Raw genomic sequence first — 24,690 nt, 5'->3', positions numbered from 1 at the left:
TAATCTGTATATTATTTGTTGTATATGTATAATGTTTGTTAATGACTTATCAATTGAAGTTATTATAATGTGTTACTAAAATTAAATTCAACAAATTATTAAAATGGTGTGGTGTAGTGGGGCCTACAAGGCTGTAGCCCGGGGGTCTCTGGTTATCTTAAGGTGCCCCTGAGTTCCTGATGATGTCATTTGGAGCCAGAGTCTGTGCAATAGTGATCGTGAGGTGAAGCTGCAGAATCAAACTCCCACGGACAACACAGCCAAGACAAGTGCCCTTAAAGCAAGCCATCTCACTCGGCGGCCATCTTTGAAATGTCTCTCGGGAAGCTATTCCAGTGATGCAAGTAGAGCTCATATCTCTTTAAATGGGGAAGCATACAATTCTGTTTACCAAGCTTATGATTAAATGTCATATTTAAAATCATCAATGAGATCTGATGTCTGTTGTTTCTTATGCTTAATAAAAAGCTTATTTTTTCAGGCTAGACCAGCCAAAAATATGAACTTAATGTGCTAAATGTGGTAAAACACTGAAAGCATTCAAACTGCAATGTTGCTCTTTCATTTGAGGTTTAGACGACTGTGAGAACTTAATCATAAAGGTAGAGAAAAACACTGCACTCGTTTCACAGTTAAACCTCTACTCTAGACAAAGGTGAGAGATGGTTGTCAAGTGTCAAAGCCAGTGGAACATGTTTCTGGTTTGGGTTTAGCACTTCAGTTTAGTTGAGAAAAAAAAAAAAAACACACTTAGTATATTTTTTGTTTATTAATATTAAAGGTTATGACATCAAAAAAGTAGCACATTGATATTTAAGGTGTGATTCATGCCTTGCCATTTTCATTTTTCATTTTTCATTTTTATTTTGATGTGATGAATATGGAAATGGTGCTTATTGTTTGTTTGTGTTCATACAGTCATAAAGTCCTAATTAATCAACAGTGTGACATTATTTAAACTGATGTTGAAATTATTTTGGTATTGAAGAAAAATGCTGTTTACATGATTAAGTGTAATATTGTTTTATAATAGATATTCTGTCATTCATTTTTGGGATTTTTCAGATTTATATTTGAATTTCTATTTGAACATATTTTTAAATTCCCAGCAGACAGATTCTTCACGGTTTCATTTTATTAAAACACAGGCAAAGAATATAAACACACATGACAATCCTGACATTTCACACTCTCAGACTTTATTATATTATTGTCAATTAACTGAATACTAAACAAATCATAAACGAACAAAATATTAAACAGTTATTTATATATAACATCTAGCCTCTTCTTGGTCCAACAGCATGAAAAACTCAACCAATCAGGCCTAAAAAATATATATATAATTAATTTGCACTTTTCTTTCGAGGTCAAAGTGGTAGAAAAAGAAATGTCCATGTCGACTAACACTTTTCAGCAGATAAAGATGGATACAGCGATTCCAAAACAAAGTCTTCCAAATGACAAAGAGACCAACTAGGAAACATCAATTTCCTGAACACAAATTAAATCTGAAGCAGGAGGGACAAAATATGATCATAGATTTATGAGACCCACTAAAATACAAAGGCTTTTACAAGAAGAAAAATATACAACTACCTGTATAGCTGTTAGTTCAAGAAACTAATAGACATTAATATCATGACTTCCAACTATTCTTTAAAAGCAGAAGAAATAAGTTTCATCATTGAAGGTAGGTGCTGTTGATTTGGTTGGAGCAAATATTATCTCTTAAAGATCTACATGAAATCCTGAAAGAGCAATGTGTTCAGCTGCATTTGAACAAATATGAATCATAATGAAGAGTTATGAAACACTAATTTACAGATCAGCAAGAATCCTCAATAATTATCAAGACAGAAATTAATTTTAGTAATGAGGATGGATTCACATGTTTTGAAGTGTAAATGATCCTGATGTTGTTCTGTAACTTGTGTCTGCTGCTGATCAGCTTCGAGTCGGGATTGTTCTGCAGAACATTTCAATAAACCTAGAAATAGAGCAGTTTATTAGATTCTGTATTTAAAAAAGTTTCTAAAAAAAAAAAAAAAAAGAAGTCGAAAGCTTAAATAATGAATATTTACATGTTTTATTAACTTTAGCATACGGAGAAACCATCATAGTGATATTTTTACAGATGGCTGAAAATAACTCAACAATCAGCACAATGATCAGAAGTCCATTCATCAGAGCAGATATGATGCTAATAATCTTCCACTGTGTCTGATTCTGATCAATAATCTGCAGAACTGTGTGATTGTGACACTCAGTTTGATGAAACGGTTCTGTAAAGAAAATGTTCACTGTCTGTCATTATAACTGTACTGTAAGTGCAATGGTTGCAGATTTGTAACACTGAAAATACTGATGACATACTTTACTAAAATGTAATACTTAAAAACAAAAAAGTAATATAATTATCTTAAAAAATTAAGCAGAAAATGGCATCTATGTAAGTAGTGTTCATCAGTGTCTTGATCACTGGATTAATAAATGAACTCACCGGTGAAGTATATTCTGGTGCTGTTGCTGAGTTTTGGAGGAGTGCGTGTGTTCATACAGTAATAAACTCCTAATTCATCAGCTGTCACATTATTAATAACCAGATGATGTTTAAACTGCACTGAATATTTGTTTCTGAATGTTTTATTATAGTAATGAGGAGGTATTGGTGTTGGAGATGTTCGTAGAATCAGTGTCGGAGGATCTGCTGTTTTCAGTAAAATCCAATAAACCTCATTTTCATCAAGATCACAGTTTATGATCACATTTGATCCCAAATCAGTCAGTAGATCTGAAACTGCAGCTTGACAACAGATTAATACATCTGTAAGATAAATAAATAAATAAAATAAAACATTACTCATGTAAACCCCCTGTGATGCATGACCTAAAACTATTTATAATTGTAATAAAGTTTCAAAGCATGTAAATATCCTGATATCATGTAAAACTCACAGAACTGAAGCTGAATAATCTTCATCTTGTTGTCGTGTTTTCTTCCACACAACACTGAAGATGAATCTAAAGCAGAGACAGGAAGACAAAAGAAGCTCTTCCTTCATCAAGTAGAGGAAGTCAAATCAAATTTGTTCTGACCACAACAGCTTATAAACCTCACCATCATCACTGCTTTAAGTTCAGCACTCTTCATATTTGATCATGTTAGATAGTTTTCTCATAGCTTAGTATATTTCTCAGATCACAACACAAATGTTCTATACTATTGTTGAACCTCCACATCTTCTCTTCACTCTGCTCGTGTGTTGTGTTGTGTGTGTTTGTTGAACCTCCACATCTTCTCTTCACTCTGCTCGTGTGGTGTGTTGTGTGTGTGTTTGTTGAACCTCCACATCTTCTCTTCACTCTGCTCGTGTGGTGTGTTGTGTGTGTTTGTTGAACCTCCACATCTTCTCTTCACTCTGCTCGTGTGGTGTGTTGTGTGTGTGTTTGTTGAACCTCCACATCTTCTCTTCACTCTGCTCGTGTGGTGTGTTGTGTGTGTTTGTTGAACCTCCACATCTTCTCTTCACTCTGCTCGTGTCGTGTGTTGTGTGTGTGTGTTTGATGAACCTCCACATCTTCTCTTCACTCTGCTCGTGTGGTGTGTTGTGTGTGTGTTTGTTGAACCTCCACATCTTCTCTTCACTCTGCTCGTGTGGTGTGTTGTGTTGTGTGTGTTTGTTGAACCTCCACATCTTCTCTTCACTCTGCTCGTGTGGTGTGTTGTGTGTGTTTGTTGAACCTCCACATCTTCTCTTCACTCTGCTCGTGTGTTGTGTTGTGTGTGTTTGTTGAACCTCCACATATTCTCTTCACTCTGCTCGTGTGGTGTGTTGTGTGTGTGTTTGTTGAACCTCCACATCTTCTCTTCACTCTGCTCGTGTGGTGTGTGATGTGTGTTTGATGAACCTCCACATCTTCTCTTCACTCTGCTCGTGTGTTGTGTTGTGTGTGTTTGTTGAACCTCCACATCTTCTCTTCACTCTGCTCGTGTGGTGTGTTGTGTGTGTTTGTTGAACCTCCACATCTTCTCTTCACTCTGCTCGTGTGCTGTGTTGTGTGTGTTTGTTGAACCTCCACATCTTCTCTTCACTCTGCTCGTGTGGTGTGTTGTGTGTGTGTTTGTTGAACCTCCACATCTTCTCTTCACTCTGCTCGTGTGGTGTGTTGTGTGTGTTTGTTGAACCTCCACATCTTCTCTTCACTCTGCTCGTGTGCTGTGTTGTGTGTGTTTGATGAACCTCCACATCTTCTCTTCACTCTGCTCGTGTGGTGTGTTGTGTGTGTGTTTGTTGAACCTCCACATCTTCTCTTCACTCTGCTCGTGTGGTGTGTTGTGTGTGTGTTTGTTGAACCTCCACATCTTCTCTTCACTCTGCTCGTGTGGTGTGTTGTGTGTGTTTGAAGTGTGATATCTGGATCTTGAGACCTGTCTGGTTTGGTTTTAGTTCAGTGCTAGAATTCAGATGCTCATGCTCAATATTTAGGTTTGTGTTGTCCTTTGTTTTAACAACAGTTTAATGATGTTTAAATCGCAGATGATGTTTAAATCAGTGATCATAAGCCACTGTGTATTTAACTGTGTATTCGTGCAGGAACCCACAGGGTCTCTGTGCATGTAATTGTGAGCACCTAAAATACAGACGAATCACTTTTCAGATTACATTTGTGAGGCCATGTGTTTTAAATATGTGTACTGTTATGATGTAACAATGTGCATGTGTAGCAAATATATATAATTCATGCAAGCTCGTTTACGGATTAAACTCATGGCCAGGAGAAATAGATGTTGTTCCGTCTATATAGGATCTTGAGGCCATGACTTCACATTGTGTGGCCACAACATAAGGATGTTGTTACCTTGACAAAATTATCTCATGGCCACAACACTTTATCACTTTCCCAGAAGTTAATATGTCATGAACACGGCAAAATTAAGTAAAGTGAACATGTCTCCTCCTGATCACCATACTTGTGAGTCTGCTACTGTTACAGTTAACACATGAAGGGTAACAACATGTCAGACAGAGAGTGGGGCTATGTAAACAACACAGCTACAACAAATAAAACTGATAAAAAGTCTGTTAGATTTATAGTTTGTGAATAATCAAGAATTGACAATAGTCAATCCTGTTGGCAGCAAGCCACGACTGTCACAGTAAACCGTCTTGGTTTGAACTGGAGTGGAATGGGTGGAATTTTGTTGGCTGCTAATTTCTTTTCTGAATGAATGACTGAAAATGCTAAAAAAAAAAAAAAAAAAAAAGAATGAAATTAAAAATAATTAAATACTTCATAAATAAAAACAAAACCTGTCATCTGAAATCAAATCTGGTTGTGTTTTAAAGGTAATAAAATTGTAGTATTTTTTATTTAGAAGACAGGTTGGTGTTGGAAGCAGCATAATTAGGCTTTGAATAACTATAGGGAACAAAGTCATACAAAATACTTCAAAAAAAAAAAAAAAAAAAAAAAAAAACAACACCTTTCTGACGGATATTATTAGTTAAGCAAACAATATCACTCCTGATAATCTGTTGTGTTTAAGAATGTGCAGTAACCTTGTCCAAATAAAGAGATTTCCTCATTGCATCAGTAGTACAGCAGATAAACTAAATATTATACTCTTCCAGCAACAGTCTGCAGAGCTGTATAATAATCTCAACCAGGAGCACCATGTTTTACATGGAACAGTGTTGTAAATACAACTTAACCACTGATTTCTATATGATTGATTTAATTGTCCTCTTTTGGAAGGCCAAACCAGGGCCATTTCTAGCCAATTTGAAGCCCTAGAAAAAAATCCCTATTGGCACTCTCCCATATATATATTTGTTTGTTTTCATACAGCAATTTCTTGTCACATTCAAACTGATTATCATAGTAATAACACTAATTTGTGGAGATTCAGCACATTGTGAGTTCCACAAATCTGAATGCATTATTTGTAAATTGACTGATAGGATAAACATTTTTGCCCAATTTCTTTGCTGTAATATCATTGTGTTGCCACTAGATATCTGCGCAGCCCCATGTAACAATCCCTAGTAGCTAAGAGATTGCACATCATTTGCACATAAACATATAAATACATTTTATTACATTTGGATTTGGATAAATGTTTAGATATTATCAGTGGCTTCTTTTTGTATTTATCTGTTTTTTGTTCAATGATTTTTGCATTTTTTTATACACCATAATTTTTTATTTGCTGTTAAAGTTTATATGGGAAAATTACATGACACACTGAATCTTTAACAATGCATTGTTAAAGATCTTGCAACATGATTCATCAACTGCCATGAATACTGCCTAAACAAAATGCTGATTTTGTGCACTTTATTTACTGTACTAATATTTAAAATTGGCATTTGAACTTAGGTTTATTGCACGGCAAAAAATAAATAAAAAATAAAAATAATAATAAAAACCTTGTCTTGCCAAATCATTGACACAGCCCATTGATCTTATGACACTGATGAGTGCAACAAATGCACACCTTGCATGCAACAATCAGGAAGAAATTTACAGCTCTCTTATCCAATGGCGTACAGGCATCGTCAGTTTGACAGTACTCTAGCCCAATGATGTTGGGGGATCGTGTGTGGGTGGCAGTTATATTTCAAGGTGACCATGCCACTCTTTATCATAACCCTGATAAAATGTAGCTATGTAGTGCCAGTATGAGTGCTAATTGGAATAAGTACAAATTGAAATCACATCATTTGACCCCTTTAAATTTCCTGATTTGTAACTAGGAATTAATTAATCAGATTTGTAACTGATGTTCAGTAACAATCAAGAAATGCATAAAAAATAAAAAAAAATAATTTACTCTGGCAAACACACCTTACTACTACATGTGTATAATTAAGGCAGCAGCATGTTTAGAGGATTAACTGCAATTTTATTTATTTTTCAGTGTTTCAAGATCTCATACTGTTATAAAATAAGAACAATTGTTTTCTTTCAGCAACAAGAATGAATCTGCATCAGAAAATGTGACTTTGATTTGTTAACATGGGGGCCAGAACACTTGGGCTGCTCATATGCTGTAGATGCAGGCAGTGTGCAACAGGACCTAAGTTTGACATTTGTCCTTCTATAAGGGAGCTTGAGCTCTTTTTCTCCAGTGAATCACGAAAAAGGCTATAGACAGAAAGATTAGAAAGCAAACACAGATTAATAGTATTATCCACCAGTCTGTCTGTTTCTGGTACTTGGTTTTCTTCTTCAGTGGATTGGTTTCCAGTTTCTACTGTTGATTCTGCAAAAGAACAAGTTAATTTAAAATATAATTAAAAAATAATTATTACACTGTGATAAAGACGGCAGATCCTTCATTTATACTCTATACAGCAGCATTCAGACTATTTTAATGAAAACTTCAATAGATTATTTTTCCACACCGTTAATGATCAGCCGTACAGTCTCCTGTTAAGAATCATATGTGGGGTGTGTGATAAAGCAGATGAACTCTCCTGTATCAGTGTGGGTGAAATTGATGAGTTTGATGGAGAAGTCTCATACTCCTCAGGGAAAGTTTCAGCTCTGTTCTTGTACTGTGGGTTCCCTTTCAGTCGGTCACGTTCGACGTTATGAATGGGGATCTCGCCCGAGAGCCCAATCACCTTCGAGTGGTACAAAACGAGCCAATGGTACACAAAGTACCTTGGTCTGTGGAATTTGCATAGCGAGCTCCGCCCCGCAAAGCGGGTATATAAGGAGCAACGCGAGCAACTTGCATTCAAGCTTTACTATGTGGGCTTCCCCAACAAGCGAACCTTCTCGGGCCACACCCCTCTCACATACGCCGCATACAGTTGAGTTTTCGGATGAGTTTGCTGGACCCTCTCAGGCTCCTGACATCTCATTCGGGGCTCGCGAAGAGGACCGTATGTCGATCGCCGCATCACAAGGCGGGCTTGAGTCCTCGGGAGATGAGGGTTCGGCTGCGTAGCCTCCCTCAGGAGTGCCAGCGTAGTCCGAGTCTGATCCCAAGATGATGGCCGCGCTTTTCCAGGCAGCGGAGAGCATCGGGCTTGAGTGGAATCATCCACCCTGTCCCGAGTGCTCGAGGCTGGATGATTGGTTCCTGGGGGCTGCTCATGCAGATTGCCAGCACCCCCCTCTGGTTCCTTTCTTCCCCGAAGTGCACCAGGAAGTAACCAGTTCATGGAAGGCACCTTTAACTGCCCGAAACCATTCTGGTACTTCCTCCGCCTTCACTGCCCTCGATGGCGGGGCAGCCAAGGGGTATGCTGGGATTCCCCCAGTGGAGCGTTCTGTTGCGATGCAACTGTGTCCACAAAGCGCCTCCGCTTTGCGTGGTGGTCCCAAGCTGCCATCCAAGGCCTGTAAGTTCTCATTCACGCTTGTGGCCAAGGCTTACAGAGCTGCGGGCCAGGCCGCATCTGCCCTGCATGCCATGGCCTCACTTCAGGTCTATCAGACAAGCTGCTTCGGCAGCTGCACGAGGGCAGTGCTGACCCAGGGGTTTTGCAGGAGGCGCGCACTGCTACTGACCTCGCTCTCAGGGCGACAAAGGTCACTGCGCGCTCCTTGGGTCAGGTGATATCCACTTTGGTGGTCCAGGAGTGCCACCTATGGCTGAACCTGGCCGACATGAGTCTGATCGGGCTCAGCTCCCAGAATGGCCTCTTCGGCGATGCGGTAGAGAGCTTTGCCCAGCAGTTCTCTGCCACCCAGAAGCAGTCTGAGGCCATCAGACACATCCTCCCCCGGCGGCCCACTGCTGCTTCCACTCTGCCGCCGGCACAGCTGCTTCAGCCTGCTCATCGCCAAGGGCGCCCCCTGCAGCCTCCTCCAGTCCCGCTTGGCCACATCAACAGCCTTCACCCCGGCCGCAGCAAGGAGATGTGGGTACACCTGTAGTCCCTTTGACCTTGCTGGTTCGGTTCCTGGGAGCACTTCCCGCAGGCTCATCAGGACACTCAGGCTCGGCTAAGCAATTCAGTTCGCCCGGCGTCCCCCAGGTTTCAGGGTGTCCACGCGACGACGAACGAGTGCGCGCAGTCACTGCTGAATTGCCTGAGACAATTTGAGGGCAAGAGTGCGGTCCCACTGAAACTGTTTCAGAGGCTCCTGGGGCATATGGCGTCCGCGGCAGCAGTCATACCACTCGGGATACTCCATATGAGACAGCTTCAGCACTGGCTTCTAGACTGAGTCCCGAGATGGGCATGGCAACAGGGCACGCTCCGAGTGACCATCACTCCGGCCTGCCGCCTATACTTCACCCCGTGGTTGGACCCCTCGTTTCTATGGGCCGGCGTGCCCCTAGAACCGGTGTCCAGACATGTTGTTGTGTCAATAGATGCCTCTGCCACAGGCTGGGTTGCCATGTGCAACGGGCATGCTTTGTCGGGCTCCTGGACAGGACCCCGACTTCAGTTGCATGTCAATTGCCTCGAGTTGGTAGCAGTACATCTTGCTCTACACCGCTTCAGGGCCCTGCTGAAGGACAAGCACGTTCTGGTCCATGCGGATAACACTGCGACCGTAGCATACATCAACCGTCAGGGTGGTCTACGCTCCCGCCGCATGTCGCAACTCACTGGCCATCTCCTCCTGTGGAGAAACAAGCATCTGAGGTCGCTTTGTGCCATTCACATTCCGGGCAGGTTCAATCGTGCAGCCGACGAGATCTCACGGCAGCAATCTCGCCCCGGGGAATGGAGACTCCACCCCCAGTCGGTTCAGCTGATTTGGAAACACTTCAGAGACGCTCAGGTAGACCTGTTTGCCTCTCCAGAAAATTCCCACTGCCAGTTGTTTTACTCCCTGACCAAGGGCACCCTCGGCACAGACACCCTGGCACACAGCTGGTCGGCCGGACCTCGTTCCCTGGAGCTTGTACTCCTCGCGACAGCCCCTTCTTGGCCAATTCCTCTGAGGAAGGACCTTCTTTCTCAGAGACGGGGCACCCTCTGGCACCCACGTCCCGATCTGTGGAACCTACATGTGTGGGTTCTGGAAGTGTCACGGAAGGTTTAGGTACCTTGCCACCACAGGTGGTAGCTACCATCACTTCAGCTAGAGCCATGTCCACCAGACATGCCTACGCCTTGAAGTGGAACCTCTTCCACTTCAAAGAGAGACCCCGGCCTGGGACCATGCCCAAAGTTCCCACCAGCCCTTTCACACACACTTTAACTCTGAACGCACAAAATGTGGAATTAATTTATCCTTTAAATTTATCCTAAAAATGTTTTGTGCTTACCTTTATTCGCCACCACTGTGATAAATACACAGAGAAAGCAACAACTGCAGAAACAGAAAAAAAAATATGAGTTCCTCAGTCAGTATCCTCACCTCAAGTAAATCATGCATATGAGCAGAAAATATTGTTATAGCTCACTTGTTAAAATGGAATCACTGGGACAAGAACTGGGGAAGAAAGTCTTTATAATTTAATCAATAATTGCCATAATTGTAACAAATTATGGAGTTATTAGTTGAATTTTAATTCATGGTTTGTTAATAAAGTATTGGCCTTTATACAATACTTACATTTATACAGTATAACCTAAACATATCTATATCTGTTATTCAGTCGTTTGTTAGTCCTTGTACAAATAAATTGCCAAAGCTAGCAATTCACCATTTATTTCTCTTAATAATTTATTGGCTGTTGCATCATCATCATCCTGTACTGGCTAAACTCATCTTTAAATATGTTACAGTTTAGGAGTAAATGGTAAGATGTCAACACTGAATATGAAATCAATCCATGTTTAATGTACTAATTAACAAAAGCCTAAAAGATGTATCTGTAACTGTTTTAAACGAAGTAGTGTAAGTAGAACCAAAACAAACCAAAGACGAACTAATGGAGACTGGAAGCAAACTAGATGATAAACAAACTGGAGCCAAAATGTTTGATTGATTCAAAACATACTGTAACTGATGATCATGATGCCCAAATATTATTCAATTATGTTAAATTATTTTAAATATTTCAAGAATATAGTAATACACTACAAACTATAGAAGTAATGCAAACATCAGCATGTGCTTCTTGATGACATCAGACGTAAATGTCATCAGATGAGCTGGAATGATCAGACACGTGCACAGTCTTTTTAAAGTATATTTGTGAAGTTGACTGTCATTTGCTCTAGAGGGAATGTCTGATCTCTTACTCTTGACCTTCTACTGAATCCTAATCATTATACTCTATATATTGCGCATGTCTCTGCTGTCAATTACTGTGTCTAGAATGATCTGTTCGCCGTTTGTACTTCATTTCATCATAAGAAAAGCACAACATTCAAGACTTTCAGAGATATTGAAACTGATCATTAAATGTATTCAACTTGTGAAAATTCAAATGTAAAGAATTCAGAACCACTGTGTATTGTCATCAATAACTATGTACTAATATTAAAATGAATCCTTCCTTACAATGTCTTTATTTTTTAAATATATGTATTCAAATTGTACATATATTATAAAATGCCTGCATGTATCACAACTGTAATTTTTGTATAGTTATATATAACACTGGTGACCCTTTAACTAACCTTTACCCATACAATGAAAACTATATTGGCTCAAATTTAAAAGTCAGCTGTGTACTTTTACACACCTTGTCTTCAAAAAAAGATGAAGATAAACCTAGTGGCCTCCTTGGTCAACCAGAATCACAAGAAAGACTGTGACAGTTGACCAGATCTAGTTAAAACCAGACCAACATCAAACCAGCACAAACTAGAAAAAAAAAAAAAAAAAATCTCTCAAAATAAGGATGAGAGGAAAGCTTCTTTCATCCATTCCTCTTTGAAAATGTGTTCTGGATATGGATCCTTAAGTGAAACATTTCTCTGAATGATGTCTTCTATACCTGCTATCACTGAGTCTTTACTGCTCTGTCGATTCCTGACTTCTGTTTATCGTCTGTAAGAGAAGGACGATGATGCAGATCGTCCAGTTACACCCATATTCATGAGCTGAGGAGAAATTTCCTTTTCAGATTTTGTCATGCAGCTGAACATGATTTTTTTGTTCTTTGACAGATGTACATTTGTTTTGCTTAATGCACCTATTGTTACTCAATCTACACAAATAATATTTGTCTTCAGTTTGAAATACAATTCATTGAATAAATCAGAGCCATTCATATTGTGTGTATAATAGTATTATATTTTATGGTTTTTTATATTGGCGCTCTTTGAAATCTGCTGTGATGGTGTCCAGTCTTTTTTTTTTTTTTTATTATGAATCAAAGAAGCATTCAGTTTTATTTTATGCAGTTCTTGCATATAGACTCTGGGGCCAGTGGGTGGAAAAGTAGTGTTGTTCACAGTATAGAGAATAGAAGAAACTCTGTATCTGAGCAGTAAGTTCATAGTTTTGTGTCAGAACCACACAGAAAACAAAGGAAATCATCTGATCTGATGTGCAAATCAGATCGTGGCTTCCTTGGTCAACCAGAATCACAAGAAAGACCGTGACAGTTGACCAGATCCAGTTAAAACCAGACAAATATCAAACCAGCACAAACTAGAAAAAAAAAAAAAAATCTCACAAACTTCAGATAAGGATGAGAGGAAAGCTTCTTTCATCAATTCCTCTGGAAAAATGTGTTCTTGATATGGATCCTCAAGTGAAATATTTCTCTGAATGATGTCTTGTACACCTGCTATCACTGAGTCTTTACTGCTCTGTCGATTCCTGACTTCTGCTTATCGTCTGAAAGAGAAGGACGATGATGCAGATCTTTCAGTTACACCTATATTCATGAGCTGATGACAAATTTCCTTTTCAGATTTTGTCATGCAGCTGAACATGATTTTTTTGTTCTTTGACAGATGTACATTTGTTTTGCTTAATGCACCTATTGTTACTCAATCTACACAAATAATATTTGTCTTCAGTTTGAAATACAATTCATTGAAGAAATCTGAACCATTTGTATTGTGTGTATAATAGTATTATATTTTATGCTTTTGTGTATGGGCACTCTTTGAAACCTTCTGTGATGGTGGTCAGTCTTTTTTTTTTTTTAAATTATGAATCAAAGAAGCATTCAGTTTTATTTTATGCCACTCTTGCATATAGACTCTGGAGCCAGTGGGTGGAAAATAAGTGTTGTTCACAGTATAGAGAATAGAAGAAACTCTGTATCTGAGCAGTAAGTTCATAGTTTTGTGTCAGAACCACACAGGAAACAATGGAAAACATCTGATTTGATGTGCATTAACATCTGTTCAACCTAAAGCTTCAAAATAACTGTGTGCCAACATATATTCTTATGACGATTTTCTGTTTTTAAGTCCCTGCTAAAAAGTTTTCCTTAGTGTACTGATTACTGTTATACGGTCATTTTTAAATGGGCTGTTCTTATTTTTATCTGGTTAGCTTTCTGTGTATGTTTTTATTATTTTCTCTTCTGTAAAGCACTTTGGTCAGCCTAGTGGCTGTTGTAAATGTGCTATTCAAATAAAACGAACTTGAACTTTCCTGTGGCATGTTTGTAGGGCTTTGTTCATTCATTGGTTCTCTTTTGTTCCTTTTGTATTTATTTTGTTTGTTTTATTAAACACCCATCACAGTCAGATCCTCATCTCTGCTTGCCTTCACATGTTCATCAATGAAAACATTACAGGCTAGAATAATCATCAATCTGAAGAGACATTATTTCATTAAACACTTTTATCAAGACATTTAATTCTTCAAATATCCCAGTGATCACTGAAGACACATTATTGTTACGGACATATTTATTCAGTAAGGTTCTTTCTATATTATTCAGTTCATGTAAATATAGTACTGTGCATTTGAGTAAACTTTTCAGTGTACTATAGATTTGCAGCTAGATCTTTCCACAATTCTTATAGTGTCACACATTTAAACAGTGTCATTTTCTGAACTCCTGCTGTCATTGTGTCTCAATTCTCTGTTTAGTTCACCATCACTGTCAAGTAAATTAGGAATATAGATCTTCCAGTGACGTCCTCACTGTGAGCTAAAAGAAAGAAACAAAGGTCAAACATTGTTCCTGTTTGTGGCTCAGTGATTGAGCATTGTGTTAGCAGCGCAAAAAATTGAGGGTTCATTTCCCAGGGAAATTGATTGGATGATTGTGGTTTGCTACTGGTTGAAATAATTTGAGTGACAGGTTATCCCATCCTTGCCTTTAATGCCTTAAAGGGTTAGTTCACCCAAATAGCAAAATTATGTCATTAATAACTCACCCTCATGTCGTTCCAAACCAGTAAAAAACCTGTTTATCTTCGGAAAACAGTTTAAGATATTTTAGATTTAGTCCGAGAGCTCTCAGTCCCTCCATTGAAACTGTGTGTACGGTCTACTGTCCATGTCCAGAAAGGTAAGAAAAACATTCACTGCAAGCGTTCACTGCAGTGTAGTGATGTCCGGCTCGCGAACGAATCATTCGATGTAACCAAATCTTCACGAGTCAAGAACCGGTTGCATCGGTTTTCGGATCACCAGTTATTCGTTCGGACAGTTCGATTCAATAAACCGGATGACGAAAACGTTTTTTTTTTTGCGCTCGACATAATGGTGTAATTGGCGATGATTGCCCTTGATTCAAGCCTTCGGTTTGAATGGTTATTCATCTATTGCACAAATGCAACATGAACTAATATAAAATATAAATGATTAACTGCTGCAAGCGTTTCTATTTAGGCTATAACACACGTTTGCAGCATTGAGCAATGGAGTGCTGAAATTTGCATGCTCACAAATCCTCTCATTATAATACACAAATTGTAGACATTAAGAAAAATTCATTATGCATATGCAGGGGCGTCGCTAGGCCCTTTTTAGGGGGGCTTCAGCCCCCCTAAACTTATGCCCAGCCCCCCTAAAAATTATTTGATTAATTAATTAGTGATCGCTTCAGTCCCCTTTAAAAACTCATTTGAGACGGTGGCAAGCTGCATCAAGTTCCGGCTCCTCCCCTTATCTGAGTCTGCATGGATTCAGCGCGTTTTTCAATCCACAGGGGCGCCGAGCAGAGCGAACATCAGAGAGTACAAGGTGCGCGTGTGGTGTGTGTGTTCTCGCATCCAATAGGCTACCAGTACGTCTTCGCTGCGTTCACTTTCAGCCTTTATCACAGTGTGACAGATGTTTTCTTCCAAAAAAAATGAAGCGATTAACACCCATGAAAACATACTTTAGAAAACGATCATGATTTATTTTAAATTACTTTTTGAAATTGAAAACATATTATTGTGTATTTCGGCATTACATTATGCAGCCATGCAAAATAAATTATTAACGACACACATCATTGTCTGAAAGTACTAAATGGCACAGAGAGAGAAACATCATGTGGAGTTATTTTGTTTTCTATTATTAAACATAATTTTGTATTAAGTAATAATTAATCATTAGTGTATCATGATACATATATTAGAGTAAGAGTAAAGGGATCTGTGATTTTTTTTTATTTATTTTTTTAAGTAATTGATTTATAGAAGTGGCAAATTGATAATTATGTTATTTTTAATAAATATAAATAAATATAGAACAGATTAAACATATTGCCAATAGACAATTACATTAATACATGTTTTGTCTATATTCTTAATGAATATTAGCTGGTTAGTTAAATGATTTGAAATGAGATAAATGTTCAGGGGCTGACTTGATGTATAACCAACCGTATTGTTGATTATAAAGGCTAAAAAGCAAAAAATTAATAATAATAATAATAATAATAAAATATAATAATTTATATTTCATTGTAGATGGATATACAACATTTTTTTTGTCGTGCGGGAGTAGGTCTGCAAATGAGCAACAGTCAGGTGAGAATAGAACAGACAGCCTCACACACACACACACAATACCACTGTGTTCCCAAGATTCATTGCCAATTTCCACGTACATTTCATAAGAAAAAGCAGTGGTATCATCAAAGGATAAACATGAATGTCCCAATACTGAATCAGGAAGTCTTTATTGTAAAAAATAAAATAAAAAAATCTACATTCCCAATTCATTTTTTTACAGTTTTTTTTACAGTGTTATATATGGCTCAGTCAGTACTCCTACTCCCATATATGAAATACAGGGAATACAATGGTGTAGTGGATTGCAATAAGGTTAGTAGTATACAACCCTACCCTAATAGTCAAATAATATTTTTTAATCATAACCTTTTTGGGGGCTGAGCCCCCCTAAAATCAAAATCTTAGAATCGCCCCTGTGCATATGTTCATTGCTTTAGAACAGAGATTAGTGAGATTGCAATGAACTGAGATGTATTTTTGAGATTATAAAAGCAGCGCTATTTAGCAGCGCCTCTTGCTTAAGTTAAAAATAACTGCTCTGTGAATGTTGATGCTGTAATGACAAATATTTATAAGGAGGCTGTATGCTGGGATTTCATAAATTTCATAGAGAAAAAAGTAACATAACAAGTAATGCAGCTAATTACTAATTACTTTTGAAATAAAGTAATCATAACAGTAACATGATTACTTTTAAAAGGAGTAATCAATAAGTAGTAGACATTTTCAGAGTAACTTGGCCAACAGTGGCCATTAGTCATCTTAAACTCAACAAAGGTTCACTTCCTGTACACTTACTCAAGGCATTAAGTAACAAAGGCAATATGTCTCAATAAAAATAGCAACATCTAAGCCTCATACTGTTACGAATGCACACAGGAAACGAGAGATCCAATTGCAGTGTTTTATTGGGGTAATCCAAAAGCAAATCCAAAACAGGCAGGAGGTCAAAAACAACGAAAGCAGTCCAAAAACAAGAAACATGAAAAAACCCACAAGGGACACAAGAAAGCAGGGTGACATTAACAGACCGGTTTATACAGACAGCTGAAAACGATGAAAGTGGAGACAGCTGAGTGCAATTAACAGGTGTGCAATTAACCTTGATGAAAGGGACAAGGCTTTGTGGGAAATCTAGTGCCTGCAGTGGGGTGACTATGGGGAAGTGAGACCACTAGTGGACACCAAGGGAACACAGACCAGACACTGTGACACATACAAGATGTTATAATAGGTATAATATAACCGATATAATCGGTTCCCCGATAACTCCCACTCTTAGCGTGCTAAGAAGACTCGAAAGATATATCTTACCAAAGTTGTTTATGTTCCTAAATGTGTTCCCCGAAGTGTCCCTTAGGAAGCTTCTTAACACGCTGCCTCTAATGTCCGACGTTACAAGAGCGCTGTCCAATGTGAAGGTGCTGAATTAGTTGGCATCGATCGCTCAGGAAACGATTTTCCACTTCACGCGAAGGTGTAATACAGCGTTAAGAAAGAAAACACTAATTCCTCTAATTATTACAGTAACATTTATTTTTACATATTTCAAGTCATCAGTAGAACATAGACTATAAATTAAATGATCAAATGGTCAGTAATATGTTCACACGATATGTTGTGATGGGTAGACGAACTGGGTATCCCTCGCTAATCATCCTCCTTTCTTATCCTGTTGTGCCACTTGTGCCGCTTCTTGACATGGGTTTAACGACTTATTAAAATTATATAATATACTTTTATATTAATGGTAAGGTACTTTACAATAAGAATTGATTGGCAAGCAGCTGCAGTTACTTCTGTTTAATTGGTTAATGTTTTCAATAAAAAGCAACCTATCTACAATGAACAGAGAGAAAGAGTTAGATACAAAATATGCTGGAGAAGCAATGTAAAAAAGGGCACCAAGCTTCTCTTCAGAGGAACTTGAAGTCTCCATCTGGCTCCGCGTCAGGTTCCATCTTTGATTCAATACAAGGACACATTGGAACTGGACACCACCATGCTTACCCATTTATAGATCTTAGCCATTTAGAGCCAAATTGTTTGCCAGATTTTAATTATCAAAAGTGACTGCCAATTCGCTTTAATTACATCGATCGTGCCATAAGGTTAGAGAGGTTAAGGAATAGGTTAAGAACTACTTAGCGATAAGAACGTTTTGGGGAACCGGGCCCATTATGTTTATTTTTTTATTTTTTTTTTATTTTTTTTTGTGAGGTATAAACATTTCTAATACTAGAGAACATGTTAGATTTCCATTCTAACAAGTGAGTGCAAAGATACTTCCAGTTTTGCCTGAAGTGGGTGCAGATATCCAGAGAAAGACAAATTTTTTTTACACAACATCACTTCAAGTACTAGCATCGGGTGAATGAATAAAATAAAATGTACTGTTGAGAAAAAGAAAACTGTCTTGGACTCATGGTACCCACTTCTGAAGCTGATTACCATCTCGTCACGTCCACATGCTTTGTTGTTGGAAAGATAGAAATAAACCCAGATATCAACATTGCTTCGTTCCAGATCCCGCCCACACCGGATGAGTTCATCAGATGTTTTGATGCCTTTGTTATCCCACAATCCCGTGCATTAAATTCCATGATGGTTGCTAAGAAAAAAAAATTGTCTTTCATCATTTGATCATATCTTTGCTATATGTTGACTTTGCCATCTGGTGGAAAAGGTTGAGGATTGTTTTATGATAATGGTATTCCTATGCAGATACAGTATATGTCTTGATAATGAAACAAAGACATTTTTCACAAAAACATGATACAGTGAGTTCATGTTTTTAGCTTCGGTCCGATCAGTGTCTTTAATATGTTTCTTTTTCTCAAAAAATTAGCACAAAAAAAGAAGAAGAAAAAGGAGTTAATTATGCATTGTTCATTGAGCGCTTATACCTAAAACTGGATGTTCAAATGTTACTACTTGTGTTCAGAAGTACAATTCCCACTATGTTTGAAGAATGGTGGAATATAACATACCTTAATGTTCAAATAAGCACAAAAAAAAAAAAAAAAAAAAAAAAAAAATTAAACCTTTTTAAACCTTTTAAAAACTGTACATTTGCTTTCAAAAAATACGACTGAAGGGCAGTTTCAAGACAAGGCTGTGTGTGTGAGACTTTTGATCTCTCTCTCTCTCTCTCTTAGTTCCACTGTAGATCAGAATGAGGATGTCTTTGCGATCTGATGACCACAAAGCAGACTGTCTCTGACAGATGCCCTCAGCCTCTATTAGTTCCTCCTACCAAGAGAACGTCAGTCAATATTATCTATGAGTCTCACAGCAGCTGAACAATCTGTCAGGATCAAAACAAGAGAGAGGAACCATGTCTGCATGGATTCAGCCCAGATCTGAAAAAAAGGTAATGTTATAGAACAATCTGTTTGTTAATAATTTTTTAAAAACCATTTCAAAAGCAAATTTGTGAAAAAAAAGTCATGGTATATTTTCGTTTTTTTATTCAGTTTTATCTCTCTCTCTTTTTTTTTTTTTTTTGCTCTGTAGGTCAAAATGAGGATATTATTGGAGGCTGCATTCTTGTGGTGTATTTATGGTGAAAAATTGAATTTGAGACATGACATCGTATTAAAAAACTCAGTGACAGCAGGGATATATAAGAAAGGATTCAGAGAAATGTTTGATTTGAGAATACAGCATTTCGTCCCCTTGGAATTATAAGGTTCTATCTGCGTTCTGAGTAGTTTTGAGATATTGAGCTTCAAAATTTTTTATGTTCCATAGATTTCTATAGATAGAACCTTTTTGTTTTTTCAAAAAAAAAATCCCAAAATGTACACAACTTAAAATAAAACATCACGTAATGTAAATAAATTGTCACAGAATAAGAATATGTGAATAACTCAATTTTGACAAAAATGTCAGATAGAACCTTATAATTCCAAGGGGACGATTTTCCCAGAGGAGTTAATGAAAGAAGCTTCAATTTCACACTCAAGTAAGTTTGTGTTCATTTACTCATTTGTTTCATTTACTGCAGTTCATTTCGTTCATAGGCTCAAACATCAGATTTAAGGACGGCTATAGCTGCCAGCTCAAAAAACAAACAAACTAAATAGCTTATTTTTTATTATATATAAGCTTAAGCTTATACATAAGCTTTTCTTATGTTTTTTATTGATAAATTAAAGTCTAGACATGATAGACAGGTGATGTGAAAGTTAACTCATCTCTTTAGAGACATGAATAATCTAATATATCTAAACGCGTTTCTGTTCACCCGGTTACTGTTGACGTCATTTTGAAGACCTCTGCTTCAGAACCGGAAACGTGGAATTGAATAGGTTCACGATAAACTGTTCTTTTACGATAAACAGGAATTTTATGTATAACACGTATTAATTATATCTGGAGACCATGATCATCGGGTATGTTTAAGATTTTAGAAATTATGTCTTTACAAAATGAGCCGTACTTCCCACATTTCGTCTTTAAACGCTACACGTGTAAAAGGTGATCAAGGTTACATGCTCGTGTTTGCCTTTGGACTGGTTTGATATGATCTTCACTTAAAATAGCATTAACAAACAAACCATTTTAACATTATTAATGGATTAATCAGGGTTTGATTAATTAACGAGTTACAGGTTTATACTCAGAGAAATAGCTAAAAATATTATTTTGATTTAGACATTAGCATTAGCAAGTTGTATTGCCTTTTGTTGTCCCGGTGCAAGTCTTACAGTGCTATAAAGATACTCGTCTGAGGAGAACATTTACTGCTAATCATATTTAGAGTTTAGCATCTAAAGGATAAATATGCAACACCTAGCATGTTATTAAGGGAAATAAATGGAAATATTTGTTAATTTAGTTGTGTGCATTTTGACGATTTAGTTGAATGGTGACATTTGACAACAGGCAAATGAAATCCAGTTTAACTTCAATCCCATTTAAAGCTTACTGTGTAAATATATGAAAGAAAGATTGTTGTAATGGCAACAGGCTTTTAATTCAGACCAAATGATTTTACTCAACCGGCCTGAAGAATAATGAATATGCCATTAAACAATAACCGCATGAAATATAATAATTATTGAAGTAAACAATAAAACACCAGCAGCAGCTTGCCACAGCTGTGAGGGGGCATCCCTAAATGTCTCACTTTAACTTTCCACATCAAAATAAATGATAATTATACTTTTAAAGTCAGAATTAATAAAGGGGTAATTTTTTGATAATTGTTTCTAGATTTAGTGACATCAGAGTTTGTTTAGTTTAATAAAGGACCTGTTTTCTGTTTCTGCAGTCACTGTTTCATCATTGTGTTTGCAGTGCTGATAAATAAAGGTGAGTATCTGAACTAAAAGATACATCTATGCCACATTTATAAATGCAAATGTGCGTTTACAGTAAAGTGTGTGTGATTTCAGTGTGTCTGCAGGTCACAGTCGAGGGGGTTATTGGTGGTTGTGTTGTCCTGCCATGTTCTTCAGCTCAACATGATCTTAAACTTCAAGATATTGATGTGCACTGGAGAGACACAAATGACAAAATTGTTTATAGTATAATCAAGGGTAAACATTCAGTAGCGGGACAAGACCAACGGTACAAGAACAGAGCTGAAACTTTTCCTGATGAGTATCAGAGAGGAAACTTCTCCCTTAAACTCAACAACCTTCAACACACCGATGCAGGAAAATACACCTGTTTCATCACACCCTCAGACGAACAAGAGACTGCAGAGCTGATCCTCAAAGGTGTGTAAAACCAGTTTATAAATGTATGGTGGTTTTTAATTTAAAAAGTAAAAAAAAATATATATATATCAATTCAATACTCAGCCAGCAATGACATGTGGGACCCGGATGAGTTAAGTACTGGTTCCATGGTTACTGTGTGGGCATGGGCTTTAACTGGGTGAAATCAGCGGGTCGCATGTAGGTTTTGTAGTTTGAGTCCCACATAGGAAGCCCATATGAGCTGATTAAATGAGCCCCGTAAGGGACAGGCATGGCCAGTTGGGCATGGGTTTGAACTGAGAACACATATATGGATCGTGCATAGCATATTTATGGTCCAAGTGGGCATGGGTTTGATCTGGGAACACATATATAGGTCTTGAATGGCATATTTATGGTCCAAGTGCACATGGGTTTGAACTGGGGATGCATATATGGATCCTGCATAGATTTTTTTATGGGCCAAGTGGTCATTGGTTTGAACTGAGAACACATATATGGGTCCTGCATGGCATATTTATGGGACAAGTGGCGGATATTGGCTTTAAAATTCAATATCGGTAAATATCGGTATCGGTTTAAAGATCCTTACAGAGCCCACTTTAAGCCCGTATGGGCATTCACGGGTGAAAAAAAAAAAAAAACCTATACTATAAAATTACTATAACTATAGCATAACATAAATAGCAATTGTAAGTCGCTTTGGATAAAAGTGTCAGCTGAATGAATAAATGTAATGTAAATGTAAACCCCTTTAGGCAGGTGGGCCCAAATCGGTCTGACATGAATTACCCAGTTAATACCCACATAAGACCCTTACAGGTTCCACTTAAAACCCATCTTGGCATTCAAGGCTGGCCCCCGGGTGCAAGCCCATTTTAAACGCCCTTTAAGCAGGTGGGGCCCAAATGGGTCTGTCATGAATTGCCTGGTTAAGATCCCACATAACACCCTTACAGATCCCTTTTAAAGCCAATCTGGGTACCATGGCTGGATCCTGGGTGCAAACCCACTTTAGGTGGGGCCCAAATGGGTCTAACATTAATTGCCCAATTAAGACCCATGCAGTACCCTTACAAGTCCCACTTTTAGTATGTCTGGGCTTCCACGGCTTGCCCCAATATGGATCCCGAGTGCAAGCTCATAATTGGGCCCACATTTGCCACCCATGAAGCCATCATCTGGGCCCTACATGTCATTGCTGGCTGGGTAAGTGTTTGATCAATTACTGATATTCCAGGGTGAATGCTGCTGTAAATAAATTATAGACAGATCTGTCATGTTTATCACATGCAGTAATATTGTTTTCTTCACTTTTTGCTGACAGCAGAAACAGGACACAACCCCAGTGATCAAGGAAACCACGGAGAAGATTCAGGAGCAAACAGTGTGGGCAAATCAGGGCCTTTGCTCTGGGTTTGCATTTTAGCTATTTACTACTATTATCTTTAACAGGGCTTATAGTCTGTTTAATCAAAATTCACTTGAGAAAAAAAAAATAATAATTTATTATATTAAGATTAATTGGGTCTGGTTTATTATTCATTCATTCATATTTTAATATGCTGTATTGATTTTTTATACAGTGCTGCAATTCCATAGGCTAATGCAGACGGTCCAGAGTGTCCGGTTCACAAATGAATATTCTTTCGAACTGGTTCTTTTTAGTGAACTAGATCGGACTGGATCAGTCCACAGCTCAAGCAGATCTACAAATTCCTAAGTCAAAATTTACTTTCAGATGTGCCACACAGTCGCCTCGACTGAAAATATAAACTATAACAAAAAAAGATAGAAAGTGTGGATGGCCATTTGTCAATTTAATGTGTCTGGCTTCCAGTCTCCTCCATTTACCGCTATTTTTAGATTTACAAAACAGCTCATTTTGCTTCTTGTTCTTGCAAACTGGTGTTTCTTACCATATTATGTTAATGTTTTATCTTAACTATCAACACACTGGTTTTGTCAGACTCTGCTCCGTGTTTTGTGTGTGTTTTGCTCCTTGTGTGCCTTCCTTGCCCTTATTTGGTTTTACTGTTCCTGTCCTCGTTCAGTTCTAATTTTCAGGTGTATGTCATTAGTTATCTCATAAGCTTCTGTCCATTTAAACCCTGTGTTTCCGAGTGTTTCCTGTTGGCTCTTAAATGTCTTCTGAGTTCCTGAGTTTACCCATTGTTAATTAAATTCCATGTTTAAAGTATTGTCCAGCATCTCCTTGCTCCTTGTACCTCGTACCTTCCTCCCCGAGGGAAACGTGACCGGTTTGTAATGAGCCAGAAGTCTCGCACATTCACAGAAAGCAGCTTACCTCCGAATTGAAGAATAAGATGGATAGAGAATGTGAGGATACATCATGCAGGATTGCATGCTGGGACACTCTGCTACAAATGTTGAAATGAATACAGATATCTGTCTTTAAGTTAAATATTATATTTTGTTTAAAATGTTGATTTTTATTACCATTAGGGTTAACGCTAACATAACCCTAACGCTGCACCAATTTGTAAAGGTTAATAAAGAATACAATGGACTTAATATAAACTTTATGTAATATAAACTTTATGTTTATATAAACACTCTGACGACTTACAATGGGTGCATGAGAGTTGAGGCAATGGCCAATGACAGCAGAAGGAGTAAAAGTCATATAGTGTTGTATTAGTAAGCTATAACATGAATTTGCCGATGTTAAATTGTATGATTTATTACTACTTCAACATGAGAGATTTTTGGGGTGTTCTTCCTGATAGGGCCCTGGGGTACGTAAACCAAAGTTTAAGAAATAGCACATGCTATGCAAAATGTAACTGCAGTAAAGTTCAGTCAAAGTTCTCCGATCAACACAGACCATCGGAACTGTTTGCCTTAACAGCTTTCAAAAATATTTGAGAGGAAGGAAAGTTATTACTAACACACAAAATAAGGATGCTTTCATTAAATCTAATCGGTCATAGCTAAATGTGTTTAACATTGACCCTTTGAAGGACTACAAAATTAAAAAATACTATAGTAATTTAAATACTAAGTGTATTATGCTGTATATATTATAGTATTTACAACACTTTGTTAATGAATGCTACAGCATTCTGTAGTATTAACTATAGTGAACTGATAAACTGTAATAAATACTGTAGTATTATTTTGTTTTTACAGTAAACTGCAGTGTAAAGTAATATACCCTATAG

General features: G+C 37.7%; 1 protein-coding gene and 1 long non-coding RNA gene across 2 annotated transcripts; one reads left to right on the top strand and one right to left on the bottom strand.

The window, feature by feature from the left end:
• Positions 1-2,172: 2,172 nt before the first annotated feature.
• Positions 2,173-3,302, bottom strand: LOC113064618 (uncharacterized). Its single transcript, XR_003278856.1, has 3 exons — positions 2,959-3,302; positions 2,504-2,827; positions 2,173-2,285 (listed from the first exon to the last, which is right to left on the bottom strand). It is a non-coding gene; the product is annotated as an uncharacterized LOC113064618 (long non-coding RNA).
• A 16,014-nt stretch (positions 3,303-19,316) lies between these two features.
• Positions 19,317-23,857, top strand: LOC113064562 (V-set domain-containing T-cell activation inhibitor 1-like). Its single transcript, XM_026235415.1, has 5 exons — positions 19,317-19,359; positions 19,710-19,761; positions 21,073-21,113; positions 21,197-21,523; positions 22,833-23,857. Exons 1-5 carry the CDS (start codon positions 19,317-19,319, stop codon positions 22,955-22,957), a joined length of 588 nt encoding a protein of 195 aa, XP_026091200.1. The 3' UTR covers positions 22,958-23,857.
• Positions 23,858-24,690: the final 833 nt, after the last annotated feature.

This window comes from Carassius auratus, chromosome 47, assembly GCF_003368295.1.
Source record: "Carassius auratus strain Wakin chromosome 47, ASM336829v1, whole genome shotgun sequence".
Classification (NCBI taxonomy): Eukaryota; Metazoa; Chordata; class Actinopteri; order Cypriniformes; family Cyprinidae; genus Carassius; species Carassius auratus.
Note: the sequence above shows the minus strand (reverse complement) of the source record. Positions and strands in the feature narration are given on the sequence as shown.